General features: G+C 31.5%; 3 protein-coding genes across 3 annotated transcripts; 1 reads left to right on the top strand and 2 right to left on the bottom strand.

Moving 5' to 3' along the window:
- The first annotated feature begins 2,039 nt into the window (after nucleotides 1–2,039).
- LOC111419524 (transmembrane 9 superfamily protein member 2) lies at nucleotides 2,040–5,467 on the top strand. The gene is made up of 5 exons (XM_023052343.2): nucleotides 2,040–2,319; nucleotides 2,383–2,948; nucleotides 4,009–4,608; nucleotides 4,665–4,824; nucleotides 4,880–5,467. Exons 1-5 carry the CDS (start codon nucleotides 2,203–2,205, stop codon nucleotides 5,381–5,383), a joined length of 1,947 nt encoding a protein of 648 aa, XP_022908111.1. The 5' UTR covers nucleotides 2,040–2,202; the 3' UTR covers nucleotides 5,384–5,467.
- Nucleotides 5,468–9,859: 4,392 nt separating this feature from the next.
- LOC111419528 (luciferin 4-monooxygenase-like) lies at nucleotides 9,860–11,926 on the bottom strand. The gene is made up of 4 exons (XM_071197126.1): nucleotides 11,863–11,926; nucleotides 11,683–11,807; nucleotides 10,647–11,630; nucleotides 9,860–10,595 (listed from the first exon to the last, which is right to left on the bottom strand). The coding sequence occupies exons 1-4, from the start codon at nucleotides 11,882–11,884 to the stop codon at nucleotides 10,080–10,082; spliced, it is 1,647 nt and encodes a 548-aa protein (XP_071053227.1). The 5' UTR covers nucleotides 11,885–11,926; the 3' UTR covers nucleotides 9,860–10,079.
- Nucleotides 11,927–15,312: 3,386 nt separating this feature from the next.
- Nucleotides 15,313–17,318, bottom strand: LOC111419527 (luciferin 4-monooxygenase-like). Its single transcript, XM_023052346.2, has 4 exons — nucleotides 17,167–17,318; nucleotides 16,462–17,113; nucleotides 15,954–16,410; nucleotides 15,313–15,902 (listed from the first exon to the last, which is right to left on the bottom strand). Exons 1-4 carry the CDS (start codon nucleotides 17,177–17,179, stop codon nucleotides 15,387–15,389), a joined length of 1,638 nt encoding a protein of 545 aa, XP_022908114.2. The 5' UTR covers nucleotides 17,180–17,318; the 3' UTR covers nucleotides 15,313–15,386.
- Between the last annotated feature and the right edge of the window lie 3,766 nt (nucleotides 17,319–21,084).

Here is a 21,084-nt window from a genome sequence, read left to right as displayed (position 1 = left end):
CAATTTCCACGCTTCTGGTGCTACATTGTACGCATATAATTGGGAATTAAAACTGAATGACAAATGCAATCAAACACCTTGGTAAGGTCGAAAAAAGTAGCTTTAGTGCACTGAGAGGCTTTTGAGAGAGGTTTTTTGAACCGCTAGAACGGACGAAGACTCTTTTCTAAAGCCAAATTGTTGTTTGTTAAAAATATTATAAGTTTCAAAACATGTAAATAATTGATTTTTTAGTGACCTTTCAAAGACTTTTGATAATAAGGGTAGTATACTAATTGGGCTATAGTTGGAGGCATCATTAATATCACCCTTCTTGGATAGCAGCAAAGCATGTGCCACCTTAAAGTTATCTGGAAAACAGCCAGTAGTTAAACACTGGTTAAACAGAGTATCAAATACAGGAATCAAATGGTTTTTAACTTTTTTAATCATGATTGCATAGAGTTCAAAGATATCAGCAAACTTGCTTGGCTTGAGGCTGTTAAAAGCATCCAGTACCTCGATCTGTGAGAAGGGTTGAAATCACAACCCTTAATTTACAATCCTCATAACCCATAAAAATCAGTGTGGGCACAGGCTGTCCCCCTATTTCATACCCTTCTCTATATTAAAGTTTTCAGACATTTCTTCATTTAGCCTGATGTACCCTTTTAAATCACTATATACACTTTCAATTGTTCTTTGTAATTTTTTGTCTATATGTAAGGCTTTTCTATATTTCTTCTTTTGGTACTGTATGAAAGGCTGCTGTTAGGTTCACACATGCTAGGTATATGTCCTTACCAATTTCCATTGTTTCATCTATTAATGTTCTGATTATGTATATGTGGTCTTGTCTATGCCTGGTAGATCAAAACGCGGCTTGTTCCTCCTCCCATTTATCTTCTGCTTTTTTTTTAGGCGTTTTTCTAGTATTTTTGTGTATATTTTTAGAGCTACCAACGAAAGACACACTGCTCTATAATTTTCACATTTTGTGGTTCCCCCATCTTATGTATTGGGATATTATTTTTCCATTCACTCAGTATTGTCTCTGTACACTCCAGAGCTATATTATCTATTCCAGCTGCTTTTCTATTTCTCATCATCTTTAGGGCTTCATCTTAAACCTCATCATCTTCCCCTCCTCCTTGACTTCCATGTAGTGTTTGTATGCCTACCTCTTCCTTAAATTTTGTGCTGCAATGTTCTTTCCATGTCCTTAATATTTCTTTATTTGATGTTTTTAGATCGCCGTTTTGATCTTTGATGTTCCTTATCTGTTTTCTTGGATTCCTTTCAATCTCTTGATTGTATTCCAGAATTGTATACTATACTACACCATCCTTTAACACCTGGTACATAATCTCAACTACCTACACTAAATAGTCTGATGTGTTTGCATTATCATTAAATACAATCTAAAGCAATATAAATATCATGATGATAATAATATCATCAGGAGTCATTTTTATACAATCTTCATTTACTAAACAGTATTCTGCCTGATGAATAACAATCCAACCTAAACAATAAACATATTTAAATAATAATGTGATATCTGGTAGACAATAATAGTAGAAGATAGTGGTCTCACATAGGGGTTAAACAGGATTTCTTAAATAATTGTATGCTACTGTTATTTAATAATATTCTTGAAATGAATGATGACAAATCGGTAAATAAGAAATGGTTGCATAATTATCCGCAAATGTCAAAATTTGTAGCGCTGGTGTCGTTTGTTAAAGAAGGGAATTCATTGTTAAAATTCGACTAAAAGTTTAAAATTTAATATTATTTTATCTAAAAATAAATTAATTTGTAATTTTTCATATTTTCATACATTTTTGATTATATTGTAAAATTAGATTTTATTTTCGTAAAATCAGTAGACGTGTAAAAGTTAAAAATTATCAACTTAAAATTGTTATCTAAAGTTATCTTGTTACTCTTCAGTAGATACTCAAAAAAAAAGCATTTTTTATGTTTTCAATTTATTACTAATCTTGTTGTTAATGCGAAAAACACGTAATTTGTTGGCAAGCATTTTTTTCCCAACAGTAGTAGTGAGCCTTATTGTACTGTCACTGCTACGTATAAAATTTTTCTTTATCTCTCGATAAATTCAGTGACGTTACACGTAGTGTACTCCGTTTACATTTTTATTTGAATTTATCGCACAAAATGTATTAGTAACTCCACACGGCAGTTATCGTATAAAAAATGGATTCGAAAGTCGTGTTTTTATTTCTAACCTATATCACTATCTCACAAACGTTTTATTTACCCGGCTTGGCCCCCGTTAACTATTGCAAAAAGGACGAATCGGAAAAATGCAAGGTAACCTATCATTTTTTACATTTTCGCCCAACATAACCTAAACAAATTTATTAATCATTTCAGACCGAAGTACCTTTATTCGTTAATAGATTGAATACGGATGAATCTGTAATTCCCTATGAGTATAGTCATTTTGATTTCTGTACATCAGACAATGATAATAAATCCCCTGTAGAAAATTTAGGCCAAGTTGTCTTTGGAGAAAGAATACGCCCTTCAAGTTACAAGATTGAGTTTATGAAAAATGAAACATGTAAATTGTTGTGTATCAAAAGCTATAAAGGGGGAAAAACTCAAGATGAACGTTTATTAAGTATTTTACGAAAAGGCATTAATTTAAATTATCATCATCATTGGATTATTGACAATATGCCTGTTACGTATTGTTATGATTCTAATGAAGGACCGTATTGTAAAACTGGCTTTCCAATGGGATGCTACTCAAGGAGTAGTAAAGGAACATGTTATCCACCTTTAAAAGATGGACATTATATTTTTAATCACGTCGATTTAACCATTACTTATCATTCGGGTAAACATGAAGAATGGGGCTCTACTTTTCAAGAGATGGGAGGAAGAATTATCTCGATAAAAATTCAACCTAGAAGTATACAACATTCAAAACCTGAGTATGTAAATTAATTTACAAATTAATTTGAATAAGTCCTTTTTATTTAACTGATTATATATTAGTAAAGAAGAACTTTACTGTTTTATAGCAGGATTTCCCAATCAAGGGGGCACGCCTCCTTAGGAGGGCGTAGAGAGGTGTTATTTTTATAATAACAAATAATCTCTCATAGTAATCAGTATTGTTTGTGATACTTGGGACAGAGTATTTCTTATATCAGTAAGGGTGGCCCTACTTGGACCAACCCAACCCAAGTATTACAAACAATAGTTATTGCGGCCGAGATTATTTCTTATATCAATAGAAATAAAAAAAATTGTAATAAAAAAATTAAAGGGTCAAAATTTCAAAAAACGTCAAATTAATTCAATTTTTAGAACTTTCTAAAGGTTTGACATTAAAAAAACCTAAACAAATCCCTTTTTCCTATGATTTAAACATAAATTAATTAATTTTCGTAAAAAAGTTTCATAAAATTGACATTTAATTTTGACACATTGTTGTGAAGTTGGTTACAGTTGCTAACATTGAACTTGTCACATTGACGTTTAAACTTTATTCAAAAATTTATTTAAAAAAATAAATTTATGGAATCAATTTCAATCGTAGTCGTGGACAAAGTATAGTATTCTACTCACATATAATGAGCTATTATTCACTCAAATTTGGTTTTTCTAGCTTAATGTATTACGATTTCAATGTTTTAGAAATTTAAGACCCAACTTTGAAGGCCTATAACTCCTCAGGGGTACAACTTAGTATAGAGATAAGTTGCGTTAAATCATCTTAATTTATTGTCCTCTACATGTCCCTGCTCTGTGTCGGTTCTTATCTAAATCACCCTGTATTTGCTCATCTAATAATATACTATTATAATTCCAGGAAGCTCGACGAAAAAGAAATTGGGAAACCCTTTAAATAGCTTTTAAATAATTAAAATTTTCTGATGTTTACCTTTATTCAATTATTTCTTGTTTGTTTTATCAGTTTCTATGTTATTTAAGCTGCACCCATATTCTTATCTTGTACTTTTTTAATTAAGTTAATAATCTTTTTAGTGTTGATGATTGTTCTATAACTGAACACCTTGAAATACCCACACAACTTAAAAAAGACGAAGAATTCATGATCGCTTACACCTATACGATAAAATTCATAGAAAACAACACAATAAAATGGTCCTCAAGATGGGATTACATCCTTGAATCTATGCCCCACACCAATATTCAATGGTTCAGTATTTTAAATTCACTCGTAATCGTTCTTTTCTTATCTGGAATGGTTGCAATGATTCTTTTAAGAACGTTACATAAAGATATCGCTCGTTATAATCAAAATGATAGCGGTGAAGATGCACAGGAAGAGTTTGGATGGAAATTAGTTCATGGAGATGTTTTTAGACCTCCAAGAAAAGGGATGTTACTTTCAGTTTTATTGGGTAGTGGGGTACAAGTTTTTTGTATGAGTATGGTTACTTTGGCGTTCGCTTGTTTGGGTTTTTTGAGTCCTGCTAATCGAGGGGCACTTATGACTTGTGCTATGGTGTTGTTTGTTTTACTTGGAACACCAGCAGGATATGTTTCTGCTAGGATTTATAAGAGTTTTGGTGGGGAAAAATGGAAGTCAAATGTGCTTTTAACATCAATGCTTTGTCCAGGGTAAGTAAAAAAATGTTAATATTTCTTAAACAAACTTTTTTTATTGAAAATTTTAGAGTTGTGTTTGGATTATTTTTTATAATGAATTTAGTACTTTGGGGCGAAGATAGTTCTGCTGCGGTACCGTTCACCACACTCCTAGCTCTGTTAGGACTTTGGTTTGGTGTATCTGTACCCTTAACTTTTGTTGGAGCTTATTTTGGTTTTAGAAAAAGGGTAAATTAAAAAAATTAAAATGGCGTTGTTAAAAAATAATTTCATTTAATTTTAGGCAATTGAACATCCTGTAAGAACCAATCAAATACCAAGATTGATTCCAGAACAATCTGTTTACACTCAAGCTGTTCCTGGAATAATAATGGGAGGAGTTTTACCGTTTGGTTGTATTTTTATACAATTATTTTTCATTTTGAACTCGATTTGGTCATCACAAATGTACTACATGTTTGGATTTCTTTTCTTGGTGTTTATAATTTTAGCAATAACCTGTGCTGAAACAACAATACTTCTTTGTTATTTCCATCTTTGCGCGGAAGATTATCATTGGTGGTGGAGGTCCTATTTAACATCTGGATTTACGGCGGTTTACCTCTTCTTTTATTGCTGCCATTATTTCTTTACGAAACTCCAAATAGAAGGAGCCGCGTCAGGATTTCTTTATTTCGGATACACTTTACTGATGGTGTTTCTGTTTAATTTATTAACAGGCACGATTGGTTTCTTCGCGTGTTTCTGGTTTATCCGGAAAATATACAGTGTGGTAAAGGTAGACTGAAAACATTTTTAATTATTCTACTTTCGGCGTAACAATTTTTGTTATTAAAATTAATCATCGTAAGTGTATTATATCGATGTGTGACTTTAATCGGACACTTTATTATTATTTTTTTTTCGAAAATTATTTTTAAATAATGAATTGGAGAGCTCACTAAGTGCTAACATGTTTCAGTATTGCCTTTATACTTGTCACTATGTACTTTTTTTTTTAGTTTTGAAAACGAGAAGATACAGTTGCATGTTATTATAATTATTTGTATTTAGGTTATAACTTGTACATTTGTGAATTTAATAAATGTGTTACTACACTAAAAATATATTGTTTCAGGCCTGAAGAAACCTTGGTGATAATATTAATGTTACACTGTTGCAGCACTTAACACAAATTTAAAATTTTTAAAATATCTTTTACTTTTACTATTTGGTTTAATATCTGCTAAGATTAGCTTGAATCTATTCAGTATTATATAGTGTGTTAATTAATTATCGTACCCGACGTCATCATTGCAAGTATGCAACCAATATCACAGTATTGGTATTGCAATACGCAAACCGCCTATTATAAAATAAATACTGTGATATTGGTTGCATACTTGCAATGATGATGTCGGTTACGATAATTAATTAACACACTATATAATACTGAATAGATTCAAGCTAATCTTAGCAGATATTAAACCAAATAGTAAAAGTAAAAGATATTTTAAAAATTTTAAATTTGTGTTAAGTGCTGCAACAGTGTAACATTAATATTATAACACACTGTATTTAAAAAGTATTTCACAACAAGGAATTCTACTCAAAAGATATGAGTAAGATATGCGGTAATCATCTTTATAAATGAGTCTACAATAATTTAGCCTTTTTGAAAATATTTCTAACATAATTACAGGAGTCCCACAGGGTGCCTTAAATAGCAAGATATGGTATGCAAGTAGTTCTTATAATTATCTTTATCTTTATTGTCATGAGAAGAATAAGTAGCTCAGTCTACGTTTTATTCCAAATGGCGTATAGTACAAACATGTCTTCTCTTTCTTCTTCATTGATATCTTTTTTCTTATCACTTTTTGTTTTAGGGGTAGAGGGTAAAAGCAGAGTACTTGACAAGACTCCGTTTGGTCTTAATTTGCAAACCAATTACAATCGTTTCAGAGCGTATCATCGCGACGCCATCACTACAATATTCATGCTACGTCAATTAACAGAAATCCATAGAATTCAATAAGCCCCACTACCTTTGCTTCGTCGACTTCACTCAAGCATTCGATAGAATACAGCTTTGTGATATATTAAGAATACTACAACAAAATAACATCGACAGACGAGTAACACACTTAATAAAGGAAATGAAAACAAGAATAAAACCCGCGATGGACTACCGGAAGAAATCCCCTTATCAACCGGCCCTGCGCTTTTTAATATCGTTATGGACCAAATTATAAATAGCGTCAAAAACACTAATATAAGTTACAAAATGGGAAATTGTATAATACATATTATGAGCTAGAATGAAAATGACTGCAACGTCTGCTGTTTCTATGCAAATTTTTATCCAGAAAACACAGTCAGTGGTCATTTTCAACGCCCCATTATGATGCAACTTGGAGGTCGATGGAAAGTCGATCCAACAGGTTATGCAGTTTAAATATCGTGGAGTCGAGTTATCACACCACAAATAATGTGAAATCACTGGCAACCAAAGGTGCAGTAATATCTGGTTGCCTACGGGGCATCATATGGAGGTAAAAATCAAAGTAAGAATCTATAAAAACAGCATCAACAACCAAACAAGTCATGAGAGTCATCACTGTGGCGTGAGATGTGCAACGTACAGTATGTAACCCGATAGACAAGATCGAGGAGAAGATATTGAAGGGTCATGTTGAAAGGATGGGTGAGGAAAGATTAGCAAAGAAAATCCAAACGCAAAAACTAGACACCAGGCGACTCCCAGGAATACCACAAAAACGCCTAGCATGAGAGTTGGAAGTCGTCGTCGCAAAATAACAACCTACAGGAACGGAAGTCAGAAGAGGAAAGAGGCTTTGAAGTTTCTGATAACACATTAATTTAGTGATGCAAAATAGTATAAAAAGAATATTAATACAGTAGATTGGCCAGCAGACCTGATAGAGAGATGCTATAATAAAAGGAAAAATGAGATATGTTGCGTGCAACTTTTTGAACATCAGAAACAGACTGACTTATGCAGCTATATATTAACCATGGAAATTAAGGTTTATGTACTAACAATGAAAAGCTGCACAAAATAGGATTATATATTAGCAGTCACAAATGAACCACATCTATTTATTAATAACAAGCAAGAGGTTGGGAAGGACCTGCTCTAAAGGTTTTTAAAAAGACTGCCAAAATTGTGTATCTGTTACCGGCAATCTCCGTTACACCGGCACACCTAAGATTGACTAGGAAGTTCGCACATTGCCCGAGCGTTTATGACCAAGTCCGAAATAACTTTTAATTTCGTGGTTTGCCTAGTATGCAAGTAGGCAACGTTAGGTGTGCCAAATGAGGCTCAGGCAAAGTCCGAAAAGTGTAAATTAACTTCGGACTTTGCATAAGTGGGTTTGGCAAATTAAGGGTGCGCACATTCAAAACACTGTTTACTGCTATCAGCGTTATCAACAAGCTGTCTATGTGTGCGCACTCTTTGGCTTCTTAACTACTAATAAAAATAACGGAATTGGAATTTTTCCAATACAACTCTATTTTTGTGTAAACCATTATTTGTTTGAACACGAGTTTGAATGGTGAAATTTCGAGTTGCAAAACACTTTAGCCCTCTTACATTTGCATAAATTTGTTTGACATTTCAATCTCTGGGACGTCTTGAATTTTCAAAAGTGTGTCTTTATACGTTTGAATTTGTTTTCTCGAATATAGCGAGACAATAATTCCTTTCTTGGTTGCAATTCTATAGAGTTGTGGACTCCTGAAGTTTCTTTTTCGCATATGCAACAAACAGGTTCCAATTTTGCCATATCAACATCAAGGGCAGGAGTTGTTCCTTTAGTATTTTCTGCATCAGGAAACGGAGTTGATCCTCTAAGACTTTCTGCATTGTGGTCCTAATGAGTGAAATTCTACTGCTCCACAGTAGTTGTAAGTGCCTTTTCAAGATCTTCTTCAGATCTATGAACTTTTTTGATAGAATCAGGCAATGACTCTATTCCGATATGAGCGTTTCTTCCTTTAATGAAGTAGAAACTGCTATTGCTAGCTCGGGCCACACTTTCCTTAACTCTTCAACTACCCGATTAGCAAACTCTCGTCCGTTGTCCGACTGCAACACGCTGGGAGTTCCCAAAATACAAAAAACATCCAATAATGTGTGAGCCACTTCCTCTGCTGTCTTCGTCTTCAATGGACGTAAAATTATAAACTTAGATGAGTCTGCATATCTATGAGATCGACCTGACCTCGGGAATTCACTTTTTTAAATAACAGGGGTTTAACTGTTAATCCTTTTTTAGATTGGTTCCTTTGTTCGTGGCATACTTGACAGAGCTCTAAATAGCAAATTATTGTTTCAGAATTCGACACGGCCATTATTTTGAGATTCCCACACTGCTCATTACTACTCACTGTTTTAAGATTGCTAATGTTGCTTGCATGATACCATTAGATTTTATGATTATCACAGTATGGCTTCGCAGCAATCCAGGAATAATTTTAATTCCGCAAGTAGTTGATTTTTTTTGCATTCGTGCAAATCAAAAGCTTCAGAAAGTATTTTATTAAGCCATACAGTATTTTCGACTAAATTTTGTGAGAGTGGCTTTATATCTTCTTTGACGATTGATATTCTTTAAATTAATAGATCGTAAAATAATGAAGAAATAATGAAGCAAATGCATCAGTAAGGTTTTCAGTAGATTTCAGTGCCACTTCCACTAAAGCAGAACCCTACCTGAAGATCTGATTAGTAAACCATACACGTTCAAAGTTGTAACGGAATTTATATACCTTGGAACCCAGCTAAATGAAAATAACATCATGACTGCAGAAATGAGGAGAGGACTATATATGACTAATAAAGCTTACTTTGGAATGGGAAAACGTGTTGGGCTGCTTTGAAAGAAAGATACTCCGCCACATATACAGGGGTGTTGAGGTTTTCCTCAACAGGAATATGGAGAAGGCGTTACAATTTTGCGTTGTGCCGGCTCTATGAAGAACCGAATGTTGTACAATCCATCAAAATCACTGGGTTAAGGTGGCTCGGCCATTTAGAAAAGATCGACAAGTAGGAACCCTCAAAGCAAATTTTCTGCCAAACAATTTTTGGAATCCGCAAGAGAGGCAGGCCTAGAAGCAGATATAAGTACCAGGTGGAAGAAAGTCTAAAAATGCTGGGAGTTAGAAACTGATGATGGCCAAGGCACAAGATAGAGGAGAGTGAAAGCTGATCCTAGAACATGCCAAGACCCACCAAGGGTTGTGGTGCCAATGATGATGATGGCACGAGAGTACTAAGAACGCACTGATTATTTGTTGCAAATATAAGGTTGCTCAAAATAATCTCTTTAGTGAATCAAAGAGTGACACTGAAATAGTTAAAATAGAATTAAGTAGTATTATCTTGGAGCTATAAGCATTTATTTGTTCTGTAAATATCTACATTCTTAGGTTTATCTAAAGTTTTAATTAATCCTAAAATATATTCAAAATTAATTACAAAATTTTGCTAAAATCATATCTTTTAAAACTTTTCGTTTTATTTTACCCGATGCGGTAAAAGAAATTTGATTATCTTCAACAAAGAAAACACCGCCTCTAAGTTTTTTACGATCCTCAAGTTTTTGTGCTACTAAAACTTTTAAGTCCTCTTCTGTTACGTTATCGTTGTTTTTAACAACAATAGCCGCAGGTAGGTCACCGTCTTCAGAAGGAATTCCAATAACAACGGCGATTTTTACGGATGGATGTTGCAATAAAACGCTTTCTATTTCGCTTGGCGATATTGGATAAATTTGGTACCATAATAATTCTGAAACTCTTTCAATAAAAAAGAAACAATGATCATCATCGTAATACATAACATCCCCGGTTTTTAAGAAACCATCAGCGTCGAGATAGTTTTTGTTGAGTTCTTTATGATAGCCGTTCATCATCACATTACATTTAATTCTTAGTTCTCCTTTTTGATTGGGACCAAGGATTTCTTCAGTTTCCGGATTAACAATCTAAAAATGATTTGAACTTTAATAGTTTATTAATTTTTTGATTTAATTTACTTTATAAGTTAACCCTTTAACTGGTTTTCCAGCCATTGCAGGTTTGCTTAAGTATGTTTTTATTCCTTCCATGGAGGTTTCCGGAACTAGACCAAATCCGCACAATTCACTTTGAGTGTAAGCGCTAACAATAAAAACATTTGGGAATAATTGGCGTGCTTTTAAGATGTATTCTGGTGGAACAGCACCACCAGCATATGCAAGCACTTTTAAGTGTTTTAATTCAACATCATTTGGTTTTTGGCTTTTAATAAATGAAATAAAATTATATGGTGCAAGGAAACAATAAGTGACGTTGTATTTTTGCAAATAAATCCACGTGTTTTTACTGTCGAAATGAGAACTCAACAACATAGTACGTCCTAAGATTGCGGATAAACATGTTAAAAAAACTCCAGAAAATGCAACAAGTAAAACATAAGATAAAGTTGTGATGTTTTCTGTTGTTTTATTACTTTGAGTAATGTTTAAATAAGTTAAAAATCCAAAATGATTTAGGCAGATACCTTTAGGTGCACCAGTTGTTCCACTACTAAAGATTATAAAAGCAGTTTCAAATAAATCGTTGGTTAGATAAGGTGTAAAATTTAATTCTTCGTTTGGATGTGGTACCAAAAATTTTTTTTCGAAGGATATAAATTTTTCTGAATTTCCTAATAACACGATGGTTGTTTTTAAATTTAATTTTGTAACAATTTCTTCGAGAACATCAACATTTTGAGGTTCCGCAAAAATGAATTTCGGCTCTACCAATTGAACTTGCTTCAAAATTTGGTCGTAAGGAGCAAAAGCATCCAACCAAGCCGGTTTAGCACCCGTAAATAAAATGCCAAATAATAAAACGGAATTGTTTAAATGATTTGTTGTACATGGTGCTATAATATCATTTGGTGTTACACCTCTTTTTTTAAGATTAATTGCCAATCTGATTGATCTCTCAAGAACTTTCCAGTAAGTTTCACTTTTACCGGAATCTGCTTCAATCTGGGTGTATAAAAAGAATAAAATTGCGTTTAAAAAAGTGCAAATTCTTTACCTGTCCAATGACGTCTTTATTCTTTTTTAAACCGAGATATATTTCGTGAGCAAGTCCATTTGGATTAATTTCAACATCGAGGTTTTTAGTTCTGATGATGTTATCACCTTCATCTGGTAACTCAACTATAAAAAAGAATTATTTAGTTATTTTTATACAAAAATACTAAAAATTACTTACTACTTGAAGAATAACGCGACATTTTCAATCGTAGATACCCAATTATTGGTAATTTCCTAATTATAGGGTATCTCCGATTAGAGCTATTTAAACAAATTGATAATAAGATTATCAGGTTTATCATTCTTCCTCAGGGTTATCCTCTAATTTTCGATTGTTATTTTAAAAATTATTATTATATATAGGCTGGTTTAGATTTTAATCGTAATTTTAATCGTAATCACCACCCCCTTGACTTTTTTATAAGAACTTTTTAACGCTATGGAATATTAACATAAAAAAATAAGGGTTAAGGTATGGTTGAAAATAAGGTATTAATCAGTAGTATCAAATTACAAATTCTACGGTTTACTTATACCCGAAATAAAAGATAAAATGTAAATTTTTGTCTCAACTTTGACAGCTCATAGCTCGACAACAAAAGAGTTGCGACCCTATGTTTATATAAAAAACTTGTATTATTTTGGCAAGTACTACGTCCTAATAAAGTTTCCCGATTAAAAACTGAACCATCCTGTATTATACAACAAGGCGATCGAAAATACTCGATAATACAAGACGTATTGGCTGAAATATCACGAGACCGAAGGTCGAATGGTGTTTTTAAGGCAATACGTCGAGATTCGAGTATTTTCGATTGCCGTGTTTTTAAAATTTTAATTTTGTTAGTTGTTTATACTAATAAATTACACTGATTGTTATAGGAACTTTCATGGATATCTTAAAATTATTTAAATGGCATACGAGCGTATTATCGTTCTCCATGGTTACAGCCAAATAACCGCTGAAATACTCGCAATTGACTGAAAAGCGCGAATTCTTATTGGTTGTTAACGTAATGAATGAAATAGTAAAATAAACATTCGGGTTTAGCCGTATGTCTCTTAAAACGGCTGAACCCGAATGTATCTAGTTCTGGGTCTGGTGTTAGTTCTAATGCAAGTGTTAGTTCTAGTATTAGTGATTATTCATCGTTAGATTATTGTAGATTTTTATTGAACTGAAAGTAGAGCTAACAGTAGACCTAAAACTAGAAAGTTTCTGGTTTAGCCGTGCGTCTTCAGACCATCGTTGCCAACCCCAACGATTTATTGGTAGATATACCGATATAGAAGATAGTCTACCGGTATACAACTTAATCTACCGATTTTCAAAACTTTATAACGATACAATAGAAGTATTATGCAACACATTGTACTTAAAATCAATAGAATTGCGACAGAAATCATACCTTATGGGAATATCCTATTTATGAATCTGAAAGACAACTTTTGTTTGAAAAGTGTTTTTATAACATGCTCCAATTCCAGACTGTTACATTTAATAATTTGAAAAAGCAACAAATTTTCATATTTTCTTATTTTTCTCGATGTCAATGTATCTGAGAGCAAAAGTGTAAGAGAGGAATATTGTTAAGAACAAAGTTTTCTGCAACTTTTGTTCTAAAAGTGTTTTTGTAATATGCTCAGATTACCCAGGGTTCCATCAATAACTTGCAAAAAACAACAAATTCATAAAATTTTCATATTTTCATATTTTTTTCGATATCTATGCATCTGTGAGCAAAAGTGCAAGTGAGGAATGTTGCTAACAATAAAATTTGCTACAACTTTTGTTCTAAAAGTGTTTTTATAACATGCTCCGATTCCAGACTGTTACCTTTAATAATTTGAAAAAGCAACAAATTCATCAAATTTTCATATTTTCTTATTTTTCTCGATTTCTATGTATCTGAGAGCAAAAGTGTAAGAGAGAAATATTGTTAAGAATAACATTTGCTACAACTTTTGTTATAAAAGTTTTTTTGTAATATGCTCAGATTACCCAGTGCTACCATCAATCACTTGCAAAAAACAACAAATTCATACAATTTTCATATTTTTTTCGATATCCATGCATCTGAGAGCAAAAGTGCAAGAGAGGAATGTTGCTAACAATAAAATTTGCTACAACTTTTATTCTGAAAGTGTTTTTATAACATGTTCCGATTCCAGATTGTTACCTTTAATAATTTGAAAAAGCAACAAATTCATCAAATTTTCATATTTTCTTAGTTTTCTCGATATCTATGTATCTGAGAGCAAAAGTGTAAGAGAGGAGTATTATTAAGAATAACATCTTCTACAACTTTTGTTATAAAAGTTTTTTTGTAATATGCTCAGATTACCCAGGGCAACCATCAATCACTTACAAAAAACAACAAATTCATACAATTTTCATATTTTTTTCGATATGTATGCATCTGAGAGCAAAAGTGCAAGAGAGGAATGTTGCTAACAATAAAATTTGCTACAACTTTTATTCTAAAAGTGTTTTTATAACATGCTCCGATTCCAGACTGTTACCTTTAATAATTTGAAAAAGCAACAAATTCATAAAATTTTCATATTTTCTTATTTTTCTCGATGTCTATGTATCTGAGAGCAAAAGTGTAAGAGAGGAATATTGTTAAGAATAACATTTTCTACAACTTTTGTTATAAAAGTTTTTTTGTAATATGCTCAGATTACCCAGGGTTTCCATCAATCACTTGCAAAAAACAACAAATTCATAAAATTTTCATATTTTCTTATTTTTCTCGATGTCTATATATCTGAGAGCAAAAGTGTGAGAGATGAATATTGTTAAAAATAACATTTTCTACAACTTTTGTTATAAAAGATTTTTTGTAATATGCTCAGATTACCCAGGGCTACCATCAATCACTTGCAAAAAACAACAAATTCATACAATTTTCATATTTTTTTCGATATCTATGCATCTGAGAGCAAAAGTGGAAGAGAGGAATGTTGCTAACAATAAAATTTGCTACAACTTTTATTCTAAAAGTGTTTTTATAACATGCTCCGATTCCAGACTGTTACCTTTAATAATTTGAAAAAGCAACAAATTCATCAAATTTTCATATTTTTCTCGATGTCTATGTATCTGAGAGCAAAAGTGTAAGAGAGGAATATTGTTAAAAATAACATTTTCTACAACTTTTGTTATAAAAGTTTTTTTGTAATATGCTCAGATTACCTAGGGTTACCATCAATAACTTGCAAAAAACAACAAATTCATAAAATTTTCATATTTTTTTCGATATCTATGCATCTGAGAGCAAAAGTGCAAGGGAGAATTGTTGTTAAGAATAAAATTTGCTACAACTTTTGTACTAAAACTGTTTTTATAACATGCTCCGATTCAAATTGTTACCTTTAATATCTTGAAAAAGCACAAAATCATCAAATTATTATATTTTCTTATTTTTCTCAATGTCTATGTATCTGAGAGCAAAAGGTGAAAGGGAGTAATTGTTAAGAATAAAATTAAATAATCTTTTATTGTAACTAGATCTAACACTAGCATTAGAACTAATACTAGATCTAGAACTAGATTTTGAAGTGCAAGTTAAAAATTTTTCATATAAGGGACTTTTGGCTATCACGAATATCCACTTATTCCCCATTATATCGAGATTTTACTATATTTTTATTAATTTATTAATTATAAAACTTAAATAACATAAAATTATCTTAAAATTAATTTTGGATTTTTTCTAAAATATATCGTTTTAAGCTCCTTCGTTTAATTTTTCCAGACGGTGTAAAAGGAATTTCACTTTCATCAACAAAATAAATCCCACCCCTAATTCTTTTGCGTTCGTCAACATTACTCGCTACTAAGTCTTCAAGTTCTTTGTCAGTAACATTTTTGTCTTTTCTAACAACAACCCCGATCGTTATATCACCTTCATCGGTGGGTTTTCCAATAACCACCGCTAATTTAACCGAAGGATGTTGAATTAAAATGTGTTCGATTTCCGTTGGAGCAATCGCTGTCATTTTATATCGCAACATTTCTTTGCTCCGTTCAACGAAAAAGAACCATTTTTCTTCGTCGTAATATAAAATATCCCCTGTTTTTAAGAATCCATCTTCGTCGAATCTTTCTGAGGAATCTTGCTTGTAATATCCAATCATATTCATATCGGAGAGTACGCAGAGTTCTCCAGGTTGATTTGGACCTAAAATTTTTCCAGTATCTGGGTCAACAATCTAAAAATTAAAAATAAAATAATTCGTAACAAAAAGATTGTTGTTTTTTACTTTATATGTTGATCCTCTTGTTGGTTTACCACAAGTAGTCGGCCTACTTAAAAGGGCAGTTCTAGCTGATGGACTAAAATCGGGTACTAGTGCACAATTAAAAAGTTCTGTTTGACCGAAACCAGTAAAAATTGTTACATCCGGGAACATTTCTTGCAAGGTGTGATAACTTGGTATTGAAATTGGTCCTCCAGCTGGGCACAACATTTTTAAATGGGGTAATTTCAAACCCTTCGGTTTTCCATTTTTAATTAGCGCGATTAAATCTTGAGGAGCAGCAAAGAAAACGGATACTTTATATTTTTCCAAATGACGCCAAGCTTTTTCCGGGGTGAAACCAGAAGCTTGGACTTTTATTCCACCCACCAGTGCAGTTGTAACAGTTATTACAATTGCAGAAGCCCAAACGAAAGAAGCGTATGATAAAAAAATTTGGGGGTCATTATTTGGTAATAGTCTAAAAAGGCGGTTTATAACATTTATAATTTTAATAAAATTATATACTTACACATTCCCAAAATTCCCCATAACAGAATAATGACTTATACAAATTCCTTTTGGACTTCCCGTAGTTCCACTGCTGAAAACGATTAAAGCAGGTTCATGAACATCATCAACTATGTACGGCGTAAAATTTTTTTCTTCTTCAGGCAAAGGAACTAATAAATCTTCAAAAGGAATATGTATATCAGTTTTACCAAAAACAATGATTTTAGTATTTAGTCCTAAAGAATCAATCATATTTTCCAAAGCTTTTACGGTTTCTGGTATGGCAAAAATAAGTTTTGGTTCAACCAGTTCTAGTTGTCTTATTCTGTCTTCATCTGGAGCAAATGGGTCCATTCCAGCAGGTTTAGCACCGGTAAATAAAATCGCGTGGAAAATCGCTGCTGCATTTAAATGATTCGTAGTGCATGGAGTGATGATATCATTTGGGGTCACCCCTAAACTTTTTAAATGACAAGCTATTCTTATCGCTTTTTGTAAAGTTACCCCAAAAGTTTCTTCTTCGCCAGTATTTGCATCTATTTGTCCTATTTCGTGTTTTTTGTTGCTTAAAGAAACAAAAATGGAGTGAGCAACTCCTTTTGGATCATAATTAGCATCCGATTTTTTAGTTCTAATGATATTATCTCCTTGATCAGGTAAAATAATGTCGTCTAAAAAAATTTAAATATTTAAATTACTCTTTTTAAAATTAATAATAATATACCTTCACAACCCATTTTTGAAATGATGTATTTTCGTTGTTAGACGATGGAATGTAAATTGAAACTGAATATCTTTTCAAAATTTGCTTCTTATATAGTGCGTATAAGAGAATGTGTATAATTAAAACAATGATGATAAGCGAGTGGTCTACGTAACTGCAAATCACTATGTATTTACATTTTATATTTTTAATCGTTATCTTTTACGATGTCCAGCTTCGCAGTTACGCGCTGACTATGTTGTTTCTGAGCAATGATAGCCTCCTGGCAACAAATATCCTATAATGCATAACATTAAAAGCAACGCAATCGTGAGTCGGTATTTTTTGAGTAATTTCATAATATTACTAAGCATATTCGTCTTTGTCATAAATTAGGCAAAATTACACATTAAAAATGTTTTACCTTCTACATTATTACACTAATTTCATGTGATTATTTTATTAACTGTAGTATCCTACAATGAACTTTCCCTCATCGTCCAAATCAACTGATCAATGAACATTTGTAGATCGTTCATTAATGTATGATGCAATATTGTGAATGAAGTAATTTAATTGAAAATTTTATATCTGAATATTTATTATGATTATAAAGGTACATGCTTTATTAGTTCCTAATCCGGGACCCAACATTATCCTCATCATTTATTGATATCGTCATTATGATGGTGCAGCGAAAAGAATGTCACGTCAGTATTATTTATAGTGAAGTACCACATCAACTCAATTGCAGTCCGTAGAATCTTGATCAGGAGACAAAAAATTCTTCTGCGTGAAATTATACAAAAGGCTTTCTTCAAATAAACTAGTAAGTAAAAAGCTATGTCGAGTACACCTCAAGATTTCGAGTATCACATTCTAGCTAACTATAAAGAAGGCAGAATTAGAGTACAAATGATCAGAATGAAAAACACAAATCAAGAAAACGATGATACTAGCCAATATATTAAATTTCGCAAAATTTGTGATTTTCCCTGGATACATAGGACATATAGAGATGCCCTGGAGAGTTTACGCTGAAAATTCATATCCAAGGGTTTCTTGAGATACATCACAGAACTGGTAGGGCTTTGCTTGCTTCGACTTATTAATATTGGAAAGAAGAGTTTTACGAGAAACATGAGGAAGCAGCACTTGGTCGTCGTTATCACCAATCATTGCTAACTTCTATGTGAAACTGTTCGAAAAAGCGACTTTATAAACTAATTCTTGGAAAACAACGATATGGCTATGATACCTATATTACGCATTCAATGATTATTTGCAATTTAAGTTCCAACTTTTATGGCAATAAAATAACCTTCTAGGAAACCAAATTCATACTTCCTCTTACTACCTTTATAGTAGTGGTAAAACGGATATCCGGCAACTATCCAGTATCCGGCCATTTTTTAAAACCCGGCCGGATACCGGATAGTTATCAAATATCCGGCTTTGGCCAGATATTAAAAACCTATTACTTAATACTCCACCATTCACAGGAATTTTGGCCGTTTTGAAAAATCACTTTTAGTTCTTGAGAAATAAATTTTTGAAGTAATCGACAATTTTATCGAATTTTGCAATTTTCGCCGATTAAGTTTTAAAAATTCGTATAAAATCCATTTCTTGGAATATGAGTATGAAAATTTCTCAAAGTGTTAATAAGAGTGTCCTCTTTCCTATGAACCAACCCGTCTTGAAAAATAACTTTTAGTTTTTGAGAAAATAATATTTGAAAATTTGATAAAATTTTCGATGTTGTAATTTTCATAGATAATTTTCAAAATTCGCTATTAAATTAATTTCTTGAAGGATCCTTGTGGAAATATTGCCGATTATTAATTAAAGTATGCTCTTTTTAATGCAACAAGCCGTTTTGAAAAATTACTTTTAGTTCTTGAGAAATAAATTTTTGAAGTAATCGACAATTTTATCGAATTTTGCAATTTTCGCCGATTAAGTTTTGAAAATTCGTATAAAATCCATTTCTTGGAATATGAGTATGCAAATTTCTCAAAGTGTTAATAAGAGTGTCTTCTTTCCTATGAACCAACCCGTCTTGAAAAATAATTTTTAGTTTTTGAGAAAACAATATTTGAAAATTTGATAAAATTTTCGATGTTGTAATTTTCATCGATAATTTTCAAAATTCGCTATTAAATTAATTTCTACAAGGATCCTTGTGGAAATATCACCAATTATTAATTAAAGTATCCTCTTTTTAACGCAAAAAGCATTTTTGAAAAATCACTTTTAGTTCTTGAGAAACAAATTTTTAAAATAATCGACAATTTTTTCGAATTTTGCAATTTACGCCGATGAAGTTTTAAAAATTCCATTTCTTGGAATATGAGTATGAAAATTTCCCAAAGTGTTAATAAAAGTGTCCTCTTTTCAATGAATAAACTCGTTTTGAAAAATAACTTTTAGTTTTTGAGAAAACAATATTTCAAGATTTGATAAAATTTTCGATGTTGTAATTTTCATCGATAATTTTCAAAATTCGCTATTAAATTAATTTCTTGAAGGATCCTTGTGGAAATATCACCAATTATTAATTAAAGTATCCTCTTTTTAATGCAAAAAGCCGTTTTGAAAAATCACTTTTAGTTCTTAAGAAATAAATTTTTGAAGTAATTGAGAATTTTTTCGAATTTTGCAATTTTTGCCAATTAAGTTTTAAAAATTCGTATAAAATCCATTTCTTGGAATATGAGTATAAAAATTTCCCAAAGTGTTAATAAAAGTGTCCTCTTTTCAATGAATAAACCCGTTTTGAAAAATAACTTTTAGTTTTTGAGAAAACAATATTTGAAATTTTGATAAAATTTTCGATGTAATTTTCATCGATAACTTTCAAAATTTGTTATAAAATTAATTTGTTGAAGGATCCTTGTGGAAATATCACCAATTATTAATCATAGTATTTTGTTTTTTATGCAAAAAGACGTTTTGAAAAATCACTTTTAGTTCTTGAGAAATAAATTTTTGATTAATCCACAATTTTTTAGAATTTTGCAATTTTCGCCGATTAAGTTTTAAAAATTCGTATAAAATCCATTTCTTGGAATATGAGTATGAAAATTTCCCAAAGTGTTAATAAGAATGTCCTCTTTCCTATGAACAAACCCGTCTTGAAAAATAATTTTTAGTTTTTGAGAAAACAATATTTGAAAATTTGATAAAATTTTTGATGTTGTAATTTTCATCGATAATTTTCAAAATTCGCTATTAAATTAATTTCTTGAAGGATCCTTGTGGAAATATCACCAATTATTAATTAAAGTATCCTCTTTTTAATGCAAAAAGCCGTTTTGAAAAATCACTTTTAGTTCTTGAGAAACAAATTTTTAAAATAATCGACAATTTTATCGAATTTTGCAATTTTCGCCGATTAAGTTTTGAAAATTCGTATAAAATCCATTTCTTGGAATATGAGTATGCAAATTTCTCAAAGTGTTAATAAGGGTGTCCTCTTTCCTATGAACCAACCCGTCTTGAAAAATAATTTTTAGTTTTTGAGAAAACAATATTTGAAAATTTGATAAAATTTTCGATGTTGTAATTTTCATCGATAACTTTCAAAATTTGTTATAAAATTAATTTCTTGAAGGATCCTTGTGGAAATATCACCAATTATTAATTAAAGTATCCTCTTTCTAATGCAACAAGCCGTTTTGAAAAATCACTTTTAGTTCTTAAGAAATAAATTTTTGAAGTAATCGACAATTTTTTCGAATTTTGCAATTTTCGCCAATTAAGTTTTAAAAATTCGTATAAAATCCATTTCTTGGAATATCAGTATGAAAATTTCTCAAAGTGTTAATAAGATTGTCCTCTTTCCTATGAACCAACCCGTATTGAAAAATAACTTTTAGTTTTTGAGAAAACAATATTTGAAAATTTGATAAAATTTTCGATGTTGTAATTTTCATA

Source organism: Onthophagus taurus, chromosome 6, assembly GCF_036711975.1.
Source record: "Onthophagus taurus isolate NC chromosome 6, IU_Otau_3.0, whole genome shotgun sequence".
Lineage (NCBI taxonomy): Eukaryota > Metazoa > Arthropoda > Insecta > Coleoptera > Scarabaeidae > Onthophagus > Onthophagus taurus.
This window is presented reverse-complemented; position numbering and strand designations above follow the sequence as displayed.